Source organism: Malaya genurostris, chromosome 3 (assembly GCF_030247185.1).
Source record: "Malaya genurostris strain Urasoe2022 chromosome 3, Malgen_1.1, whole genome shotgun sequence".
In the NCBI taxonomy this organism is placed as follows: Eukaryota; Metazoa; Arthropoda; class Insecta; order Diptera; family Culicidae; genus Malaya; species Malaya genurostris.
In genome coordinates this window covers 100,217,479-100,229,933 of record NC_080572.1, presented here as the reverse complement: position 1 = coordinate 100,229,933, position 12,455 = coordinate 100,217,479, and the positions used below count along the sequence as shown (strand labels likewise).

General features: G+C 35.8%; 1 protein-coding gene across 2 annotated transcripts in view; it reads right to left on the bottom strand.

Annotated features, from left to right (window-relative positions):
• The window catches only part of LOC131437425 (putative uncharacterized protein DDB_G0277255), a 284,777-nt gene that overhangs the window by 75,392 nt on the left and 196,930 nt on the right, over positions 1–12,455 (bottom strand). For both annotated transcript variants that reach the window (XM_058606752.1, XM_058606754.1), the window contains one exon: positions 11,636–11,822. In XM_058606752.1, the coding sequence (XP_058462735.1) occupies positions 11,636–11,822 (187 nt within the window). The remainder of the gene's footprint in view (positions 1–11,635; positions 11,823–12,455) is intronic.

The window sequence follows — 12,455 nt, the reverse complement described above, 5'->3', positions numbered from 1 at the left end:
ACCCGTAAGTAAGTAGCCTCGAACCTCGTGGGTCGTAAAAAATTTAAAATGTTAAACGAACCGGATGGTGTACCAGCACGAAAAGCGGATTTCCATTCAATGTAGTGCCGACGAAAATGGGCTTTTGATGGCCCTTTGGGGAGGGGTGCTCAGCCACTCAGCAGTGCTGCTGTACTGCAGGTGATGCCCGTTATTAATTCCATTGAGCACTACAGTAATCAGCCGAATTGCTGTGAAAGCCGTAAACGTTTCGGTTTCACTGACAGTTGTAGGTTTGGTAACATTTTTCGTTGCTTTCATATGGTTCACAAATCGAGGAATCGCTTTGCGGTTAACAGTTACAGTCTTTTGTTTATCTCAACATTGCTACAACTGTCAGTATTTGATGTTACTAAAAACTCTCATCAATGGAATGCCGTGCTCCACCTTCCCCTTATCGTTTTGATGGGATCTAGATAATGGCACGAACACGATCAATAAATTTATTTTAAAACTATGAGCTTGTCACAACATTGTTAAAAAATACCGCACAGTTTTGCGTTTCCCAACATTCATTAAAATTATAAGTTTACTTATTTCAACCGTTTCTAAAAGTTTAAAACTCATCAAATCTCCAGATAACAACTACTAGCAAAGTGCGTGGTGATATAAGTAATTTGTTGAGTGTTACGCATGCTCATATGATTGCTTGAGTTCTTCTTTCTACATGTACCGAACAGTAACAGTGATCGCACGATATCACTATGGTCTGTGCCATCATATTGAGTGCAAATTCAAAGGTAGGTAACTACCGGCCGAATAGCTAAGACCAGTTTCGTAATCAAAATAATAACATAAAATTGGCTTTATTCCTAGCGAAAGCTTCTGTACCGACCCGAACTTCCGATGTGGATGTGTAAAACAGACGAAGCAATACATAATAACTTTTCATCACTGGCAGAGCAAGCATTGAAGATAGCCGCCTGTTTGATCAGTTTTTGGTATGCAAAATAATTACATTTGTTTACGAATGCTGATGAAACATGTCATCGTGATATGCTGTAAAAATTTAATAACTTATACAGCTATATATTTTGCATGGAAGGGCTGTTGTCATCAGAAACGGTTAACCTTCTTGGTTTTAGTTATACAAAATTGTACACCAAAACATTTTTTTTTATTCTGCAGTATCTGTCACAATTGACCACTGGATACAATTTTCAATACAATTGTTTCTAAGCACATATAAGCAATCTTTAGCGTGGAAAATTGCCACTTCTGTTTTTAGCACGGTTCGTTTTTAGCCACATGTTCGACTACTACGCGATGTTAAAGTATTTTGGAAATATAGCAATATCTTCAAAGCGATGAATCTGTTATCACTTGATTGGTGTGCGCTATTATCTGACAACAACTGCACTGCAACTGGTTTGGACAAATATTTTGCTTTATGCAATTATTTTATTTTTATTTATTTATTTCGTCAAGCAAATGTAGACTTCATATAAATTGTTTACAATGTTCACTTACATACTACGCATTATTTCTACGACAAAGCTGAGATTTTATTTGATTTTTTGACATAGTAAGGTATTGATTGTAATGGCGCATTATTCGATTTACTGGACTGTATTTTGCATAATTTGTTCTAGCATGCTTTTCTAAAAATAATTTCCTGGAACGTAGTTGACGGCTAGGTATATAAAAATTTATTTGCGATAATAATGGAGCTGATTGAATGCGTTGAGAAATAATGTCGCTGATAAAATAAAACATTGCAAAGTCGCGGCATTCTTAAAGTGTTTGTATATTGATGAGCATGCAGCGTGCTTTATATGATGCTGAGGAAATGCTGTCCAGTTTAATTTACGAAGTGCCTATAAAATAAATTGTTTATGTATCGATTCAATGCGTTCTTCGTGAATAATATTATATGGATACCATACTAGGCTGCAATATTCCAAAATGGGTCCGACATATGTAATATATAGCAATTTTATAGTATATGGGTGATGGAAATTATGACTGAAGCGTTTGATAAAGCCCGGTATACTGTTTGCTTTATTGATTATTGTGTTGTAATGTTCCACAAATGTTAGTTTGGTGCTCAAGATTACATCTAAATACAATTTTACTTTTTTGTACTATTTGATTTCCTAAAAATATGTCTACAGAATGGGTTTCGTTTTTCCTACTGAAAGTTATTGAGTTGCATTTTTTACATTGAGTTGGAGTGCTGGATGTCATGTCCTTTGGTGAATTTGATGGTGTTTATAACTTATAACACAAGGAACTAAATTCAGTTTCATAATTTAAATTCCAAATTTAGTTCCAGTATACAGATTCTACCTCCTGAATTCAGTAAGTGAATTCTAAAACAGGGTTATGGAATCAAATTCTGGCTTAGAAAATTAAAATAAGGTTCTTGGTTCTGATTTAAAATTTAGAATAAAGCTCTAAAAATAATATTATTAATCAGGGGACGAGTATAGCGTGATGGGTAAGTCGATGCCTTTCACGCAGCCCACCTGGGTTCGATTCCCAACCCCGCACATAGGGTTACAAAGTTTTTCGGTTCCAAAATAAGGCGCGCAAAGTTTGAGCCGCATGTATTGAACGAACCATCGCACAAAGCGTATCGTGCAGAACCGACACATAGAAATACGTAATATTTCCAGCGATTGAGCGATTTTTACGGCTACTGATTGAAGGTCGTCCACAACGTCCAGTTCTGTCCAAAGCACACAAAAATATTATCATAAATTGCTGATCATATTTTTGATGGTATGCAGAAAGGATTTGACTTTGACTTTGAGTAACTAAATTGACCTTCTTAAACAACATGAACAAATGTATAATGTATAATGTATAGGAATATATGATTCAATTAAACATACCTCTGCTTTATAATCATATATTGTTATTACCTGTTACACTAGTAAAAAAATCTTATCGCACTCAATCGCTGGAAATATTACGTAATTCTATGTGTCGGTTCTGCACGATACGTTTTGTGCGATGGTTCGTTCAATACATGCGGCTTAAACTTTGCGCGCCTTATTTTGGCACCGAATTCCATCTTAATATTCGTTCTACCAAACATTTTGGAATATCTCAATTTTCAGTTATTTGTAGTCATTTCCTACTACTGAAAACTGTGTCATTAATTGCTGAACATTTTTCCGATGGTATGAAGGAAAAATAATGTTGTTGCGTAAATATTTCATTCCTACAGGGAACCTCAATTGAAGTGTTTCACGGGCACAAACTGATAAATTGATCAGAACGCAAACGTTTTATTCAAAATACATTGGTCAATTTCTTGAGTTTAACCACTCGCTGCAGAAATAAAGCCTGGAAAACATTTCGCATACCAGAGTTGGGTTGAGCTTTCTTCGCTCTAAGAACCGGTTTCGAGTACTGTTGGAAAACCCAACCCTTGGACCCAAAATGATGGCATGATGACGTTCTATGAGTAGTTACCGAAGTATATCTCGGTTGAATATCGGCGAAGTTCAGCCATCACGGACGATTCCAACCCAAACAATCAGCCAGTGTCGTACCAAGGAAATTTGGGGCTGGTTTAGTGAACAAAAAAAACTTCTGGGTTGAATGCAAGACACGACCGAGCACAATTACATTAAAAAAGGAAACAATTCACAGGTTCCCATAATAAACACAAAAATAAAAATGATGGTGGATGCCCGAAAGTAAAAACCAAGTAAACAATTAGAAATTTAAGCGCTTAGATTGTTTGCGAATGACAAAATTGAATTCTTTTATGATAATTAACTTTTTAACCCTTCCCAAATTTTTTATATTGTAATATGAATATATTCTTATTAGTCCAGGTACCATGCGCGCGGTTGATTTTAGGAAATTTTCGATGGAAACCTTATGATGGCTACAAAGATTACATTCAGACACATTTTTGGAAAACCTTTCCACGCTTTTCATTGATAATCAACGAATTTCAAAAATTTCGACGAAATCGGTTATATGAAATTCGTTGATTTTCCATGAAAAGCGTGAAAAGGTTTTCCAAAAATGTGTCCGAATATGATCCTTGTAGCCAACATAAGGTTTATTTGACAGAAAAAATTTCATACCATCGAATTAGTCTTTCAAATAATTGTGAAAGATCACAAAAAACTCATTTTTTTCAGAGCTATTTTTGATAAGACTCGGAAAATCCTCCGAATTTTTCAGCCATTTTTGCCCTGCAGATAGATAGATGCTTTTCTAAGGTCTGTATGTTCTTGGTTTTGAAAAATTTTTCAAAATTTCCATCGAAAATTTCCTAAAACCACCCGTGCGCATGGTACTTGTACGATGGCCTTAACAGGAAGTAAATGATGATTCCAAAGTTACTTCAAAAATCATTTTTAGATACGAACAACCTCATGATATAAATCTGGACAAATAAAACGATTTAATTTTATAATGATAATTTTCGAGAAAGAAAACGTACAAACTTATTATTTTTATATACAGTGAATCGATTCAAAAGAAGATTTCATATATTTTGATCGGGAAATGTTGAATCAGTAACCGTGAACCAGTAAACTCAGTAATAGTGTAACTTTATTGATCCTTCGTTAAAATGTCGATTATCTTCGGAAAGTGTCGGTAAACACTATGGCAACAATACACGAAAACACGAGAAACAGTCCGCACAAAATATTTTATTTCCAATGATTTCCACTATTGCATACTAAGAACCATTTGGATTTGGAGTTCAGATCTAACATTTAGTTACAGAATCAAGATTTAAAAGTCATATCCTGAATTTTGTTACGGAAGTTAAATTTCTAAATTCTGGTAGGGATTAACGGATGGAATATGCACAATGCACAATACAAAAATCATCATTCGAACAACATTTCGTAATTTCTTCGTGAAGAAATATTAAGAAAGAAGTCGGCGAAGAAGTATTTTCGAGAGCTCGTTTCAGAAATCATGATAGGCGGTGGTCACTGTACCTCAGCGCCGAATAATCAGAAGTCAAAAAATAAAAGTATCATAATTCTAGTAGATGTTTGTCTACACCCCTACGTTTCTATTTGATTTTTACAAATTTTTAAAATAATTTATGGTTGTTTAAAAAAGGAAAATGTGGAGTTAGGCATTTTGTATGTAGAAAGTTTGTGTAAAGTTTGAAAATAATTTATGAAGCAGTTTTCAAAGTTTTAAGTGCGAAAAAACGCGTTTAAAGTTTGTTGTCCATAGAATTGAAATGAACAGTTTATTTTTCTAAGGGTCCAATACTTTCGAAAAATCATATTTTTTCATAATATATTGTTAAAATAAAACATTTCTAGAATGTCAAAGTAGAACTCTTGGACCTGTGCAGGATCTCTTACTTTTTCGATGCGTTAGATTAGAAAGATGAAAGATCATAACTTCCAGAGATTATTTCGATAGGCTTGAAAGTTTGACAAAGCCATAACTATAAAAATATACAAAGAAAAAATAAATGACTTCAAAAGAGTGAGACCCTACCGCCCCCTAAAACCGCCGTCGAGGGTACGAGAAAGGCAGGCAAGCGTGATGAATTTTCCTAACTGTATCCAGAAAATTGATTTAACTTAATTTTTCAGTTGTTTATCTCAGGCTGGTGAAAATTTAATCATACATTGCTGATCAAAATTCTGATGACATGGAGAAAGAATTATGTTATAGCGTTTAGTATAACTCGAGATATACACAATTAAGGTCCACCCATTCTTCCTCGAAGCGAATTTTGAAAAAGCGCCCCATGGTAAATTAAGACGTATTCACGTCAAAAAAGACCCCACAACCGGTATTCTAGGAGAACATATCTGTATTATGATCAAAAATTGGTATAAATACCGATGTACCTGAAAACATACGTTATTTCCAGCATGCACACGGCCCTGTAAACAAATTAATCCTATTTCAAGCATACAATATTGATGTAATGCTTTTTAATCGAGTAAAATGTGGTCAATCCAACAACAAATCACCGATATATAAGTGCTTCAAATAAGGTCTATCGCCGATAGTTCTAAATTGGCCTGCTGGTTATCGGAGAGTCAAAATCAACAGCTAATTGGTATTAAATATACTCATGATTGGCTCCTGAAAACGTAGATCAATTCAAACCGATTGAATTACCTAAACGACGTTATCTCGTTATGTTTAAGTAAAATGTTTAGTTATATAAATTAATAATCCAACGAGTTTCCATCAACCAACAACTTGAAAGCGTTCAAAATTATGACTGAAAAAGTTTACGCGGCTAGTTTTGCATTATTTAATTGACACTTGGCCCCGTACAGTGAAGAGTAAAGCATTTTGATGCCAAAAAAGTTACAGCTAAAGTAATTTAAAAACATTTGCTCAATTCAAAACTGTTAACGAAAACAAGTCATTTAAACACTAAAATATGATCTCATTTGGAAACTGACAGATAACTGCACAATTGAGTGGATGTAAAAAAACAGTCTAAAAAAATTGGTTATTTTTGGTCGAGTATGAAGATTGTTACACAAGTTCGAAAGTGTCACACTAATTATCTACTAATCTCCTGATACAGCACGTAATTAGCTGTAACATTTTACTGTTTCCCAACTCCTTACTCTAGTCAATTGTCGGTGCATCGAATTAAAAACAACACCTCGAGGCAAGATGACTCACACAACTCCGGAACTATTGGAATCGGACCAGTTTTACATGCAAATTACCATTGAAGAAGCTCTGCCGTAATGATCTTTTTCGGCTTTCGGATCCACTTCATTGGTTGGAATACACTCCGACGGACCGAATACGGAAAACGAAATCGGCAATAGAACCAGACAAAATTGGTGATGATTGGTTAATGAGATGAGTAGTATTGGATCTGTTTGCTACGACACTCCATTTCGACACGAGTATCTTCACTGGTTCGGTTACAAAAAAAATGTGCTCAAAAGTTGCCGCTTTCCGAGCAAGGATCGGTAGGTTGAAATATGTCAGTTCCTGTTTTTGTGCCTTGTTCATTTTTTATTTCGCTGTCATATTTTAATTGATCACTCAAATATTTACCTACTAATGTAGGTGACTTTTATTCGTCCTCGAACAGGTAATTAAACTGACACTGGTCTCAGAAGCCAATTGTCGTGAAACAGTTCGATTCGCGACTTGGAAGGATTTTTAGTGTTAATTGGTAATTGAAATTGACATTTCGCAGTCTTTCCAACAAGAAGCTCAAGTTCCACATTGGTTTTCAGGACCAAAACTTTGCACTGATTCTTAAAACACGAAATATGACAGCATAGATGGGACACCCTTAAAAAAACGAGATATTTTCATTGAATCAGTGACAATAGTGAGCATTCTAAATTCTTATAATTGATCGATTTACAAAGGATGAGCTTTTCGATTGATGATATAGAACTTGCAAGAATTTTCTGTGTAGGTACATGGCAGAATTTTGTACTACCAACATCAATGTTTATTCTGTACTTTGAATTCCTCAACATCCGAATCTACTTCATCGTAGTTCGTGTTTGATATCTTAATTTATGGGAAATGATATCCTACTATTCAGCAAAACAAAGTCACCCCGAATACTCACTATCTCTGCATTATTCAGTCAGGTTACAAAAACTAGATAAAAGGCACCGACAAATTAGAAAACACGGAATCTTATTTAATTCAGAACTACTTTGGAGTGATGAAATACTCCAACGTAGATGATATACGGATAAGTAGACCATTCAAAATAATAAAACACGAGTTTTATTTTTGCATTTCTAAACGCTTTCGGGGAATAAATTGAAACTCGAGCTTCTGTTTGAGCGTAGCGGAAAAGACACTTACTGATTGTTGAAGGTCTCAAACAGTGTATGTTTTTATATTTTACAGGAATCGGGAATGTAATGCTTTTTAATCAGATTCTGATAAACATCGCCGTGAAATTACGGCAAATTTGCTTGTGCAGCATTCCATTGGAAGGCTCCTTTAAAATCTTCACACCGTGACATGTGGGAATACAATTCCACACTTTTCGTATTGAGCATAGTTCAAAAGAACTTTATACAAGTTTTTCATCGGCGCTTTAAACGACGGATAAAATTGTTTACACTTCAAATTCAGGAACCGAAATTAAATAGGAATCAATGGAATCATAATTGCCTCAGTGTTCCCTGAGAGATCGATGAATATTCCATTTCGGAATTTTTGACCGTCGTTTCTGGTGTTTCCGGAAACCGGTATAGCCAAAGTGAGTTTTTATTGATTTTTATTGGACATGAACTAACAAGTCCAACGAAAAGGAATGATTTTGAGTCAAGTTTCAAACATTTTACTCTTATTTTTGTTATTGGTTATGAAGAAGGGCTCGAATGATTTCTATAATTCTGAGATCGGGAGATTATTCTAGATAAAATTTAAAAAAATATAATTTACTGACAAGTTTCAAAATATCTATGCATCTTCTTTTATAAAACCACATCTTTGAGGTAGTTCCGGAATCGAAAGTCGGTTCTGGATGAAAAAATAACTGTAAGGGACAAGTTGTTCGAAGTATTGGCGTAGGATTGCACAACTGAGCAATTCCAGAAATTAACAGAAAAAAAAGTGGCAAAATCATAATCGCCTTTTTCCAATTTGATCGAAATTTGGCGCACGTTTTTCCTTTTTTATGAATATGAAAAATATGGTATAGAATTCGCTCAAACTTTAGAAATATTTTCTGAGGCCAGGAGGGCCGTGTGTCATTCATACATACATTTATTTGCACTACATCACATTTAAGATAACCCATAAAGTTTGCTTCATTTAGAATTGGAACAAACTTTTGCTCATATTGTGGCGCTCCTGGTGGACGGATTTGGAAGTTCTTGGCGCCCACGTGTCGGGAATTTTGTCAGCTTCACGTATGATTTTTGACATTCCACAAATCGACTGTACTTTGTAAAGGGAAAAAATTGTGCACAGTTATTTGGAAAATCCATTGTGGTCTGCATCTAGGCTAGCTAAACAGATGAAATTGCCCAGAAATGGCGCGTTATCAAACGTTATAAGGAAACTTTGACAACGATTCGGAAGCCTCAAGCCAATCGTCGGAGTGGAACTGTCGACGGGAAACTGCGTGGTAAGATTTTGAAGACGATTAAGAGGAATCCTAATCTGTCGGACCGTGATTTGGCCAGAAAGTTCGGTGCTGCCCATAGTACCGTGAGGAGTACCCGACTCCGGGAAGGAATCAAGTCGTATCGAGCTAGCAAACAGCCAAATCGGACCATAAAACAGAATAGTATGGTCAAAATTCGTGCTCAGAAACTATATGACCAGGTGCTGACCAAATTCGACGGGTGTCTTCTGATGGACGATGAAACCTAAGTCATGCTGACTTCGGGCAAATCCCAGGTCAAAAATTTTACTTAGCAACGGCTCGGGGGGATGTTCCACAAAAAAATAAATTTGTTTTTGCCGACAAATTTGCAAGAAAATTTATCCCACTACCATCCCGTAATGTTTTGGCCAGATTTGGCAAGCTGTCATTACAGCAAAGTCGTTCAAGAATGGTATGCAGAGAAAGGGGTCCAGTTTGTTCCGAAAAACCTTAACCCCCAGTTCCGCCCTATTGAGAAATACTGGGCAATTATGGAGAGGAGACTCAAGGCAAAGGGAAAGGTTGTCAAAGACATCAATCAGATGACGATTTGGTGGAATAAGATAGCTAAAACAATGGACGAAGAAGGTGTGCGCCGCCTAATGAGCCGTGTTACAGGAAAAATTCGAGAATTCCTTCGAAACCGTGACGAATAATTTTATCCGTATTTTTTCTTAAAAGTATGAAGAAAACGCTGTTGTATAAAAAAAGATCTTGAATTCAATAATAGATGACTGAAATACAGGCAATTGTCTATGTTCCAATTCTATCTGAAGCAAGCTTTAACAAAAAGTACTCAACAGTTGTAAACATCGAATAAATTCCACAAATCAGTTCTTTATAGGAAAACTTTGTGGTAATTTTTAATCATTTGCTCCGCGTGGTAGAATTGAAAGTTGTCAATCAGTCAAACTTTAGTACAGAAACTACCACTTAATTACCATTCTAGAATCGAAGTAGTAAACATTGCAAAATACTCACAAACAAACAACTGTTTAGGCTGGAGATCAACTCGCGAATTATTTCAACTTTTAGTTAAAATTTGACAGTCGATCAGTTATTTTGTCGTTGTCAGAAATAACCCTTCTAGAAAGCATGGTTATATTTTACAGTTCGATTGTTATTTTTCGACATTGAAAAAAAATCTTGCAAACAAAATTTAAATTTCAGATCTTTAGTAAAAATTTCTTCTGTGTAATTTGCTTTAATATTCATTCAATCATAGAAAATACCTCAATCAAAATTCCAATACATTGTCAAACGAAGTAAGTTCATCGAAGTTCTCCTTACGTTCTCTGTATTACAATTTTCACCACTTGATATCATTTTATTTTCAGTTGAAAATAAACCCGAATAACTCTAAATTCATTAAACTAAAGTAGATCAGTGCATATGAAATAAAACAGCGTTGCGAATAACCTTAGAAGTCCGATGGGATTTTCAGTTATTATGGTTCAAATCTACCTAATTACCCGCCATATGCAACTAAGCACTCAAGTTTGTTTGAGACCGACTACAAATGGAAAAGCTACTCATGTGGCAGAGAATAGAAAGCACAAATAGTTAACCGCAATCTAACTTAACCCAAGCAATTTACGTGCAGCACAAACTGTGGCACAATGTATTGCTGATTGTCTGGCTGTAGGGGTATTTTCGAGTTGATGGACGCAGAAACATAATGCTTTTTTAACGGGCAATAAAGTTTTGCTACCCATACGTGTACATACGAACAGGGGTAAACGAAAACTTTTCGCCTGTTTTGTATGCTACCAAGATGTATCATACAGATACAGTCAGCTCCAAAGTTTTGCAGTATTAAACGTTTGAATTTCAATGGAATCTCAGTTGAGAGGTACACTTTTCTCACTATTTGTGAAAAACTGTATTGCACGAGAAAAAAGAAACAAAAAATAAAATTATGAAATTATTATTTTCGTGTCCATCTGAAAAATTGTTCGGTCATTAGGCACGTTTATCGGAAATGTACCTTCGGCATAGTGAAAACGAATACTATAAAATAAAGAACTTTTCTATGTTATAAAATAAATAGTAATACTCAACACCGACAGAACTTGAAAGTATATCTCCTTGTTTGTGATTTATATATGAGTTATATTTATCTCTTCCGCTATTGAGTTTGGTCTTTCAAATAGAAACAACGGAACCTCCAACGAAACAAAAAACATTATTCTAGGATGACCATAACCGTATGACACATCCAGAAGCACCAATTGCGGTTTTGTCATGCACATAATCCCCCATGCTTTGTTATTGTTCAACTGACACTGTTAACTAGTTCGAGCTGTGATTCACTCTCGAGTATGCCGTACGGTTGCGTTCAATACGAATTCGCGGAAATTTTCATTGCTTTGCAAAGTTTGCGGTTTACCGGGGTCATCGTTGATGTTGTTGATGATAGCGACAATAAAAATTCTACTTAGTGTCACGGAACGTTGTTCGCAACATACCTTCCACGACGAATACTAATTTTCTGTCCAATAACCCCTATAGGCGAAGAGATGGGAAAAGACTTACCTTGGTGTAGATGTTCCGGTGTGGTGATGGTTATCGGCATGTCGTTCGGATCGAGAAACTGACTGCCACTGTTGTTGGTGATGTTGTGGATTCCGATGAGTTGGCCACCGTTGTTTCCGACAGCGGCAGGAGACCCCTCCAGGGGTGGCGAGTTCTCGCGAACACATGACATCAGTCCGGCTGACATCTGAGTGTGGGCGGCGACAGCAGCATCAGTGGCATATGAAAAGAAACAAAACCGAAGCGCATCGATGAGAAATTTTCCATAGGAACCGAATTATCTGTGTCATAAATGTACATATAGGAATGTTCACTCGTGTAGCTGAAAATAACATAACTTGATTGCATACAGAATGCAGACACGGACGTTAGAACTGTCACCAATAATGGATGACGAACGCAAACTGAAGCAAACCGTCTAAACAACACTCGTTCGCTGTATAAAGAATCAATCTTCATTAGTTTAACGAATGGCTCGTTCATGGTGCTGTCTCCAGCTGAATTGGAACTCATATCAGTTCTAGCTCGAGCACACATGTATGCATATCATTTTAAGGAAGTGAACGCTATGGATAGACATAAATGTTGAACTCGTGACCTCGTAAGATAGTGCTGTTCTCTTAGAGTCTAGGGCCATTTGAGAAATCTTGAAATAATATATATCCTGACACGGCACAAAACGTTTTAGTTCAGACGAAATTTTGGGTTATTGTAGCCTTTAAATAAAAAGTAAAAATATTTGTTTCCGTAGAAACACCAAAGGTTTATTCATATTTGCATATTCAATCTTACAAGTATGAAAAAATAAACAAATAAATTG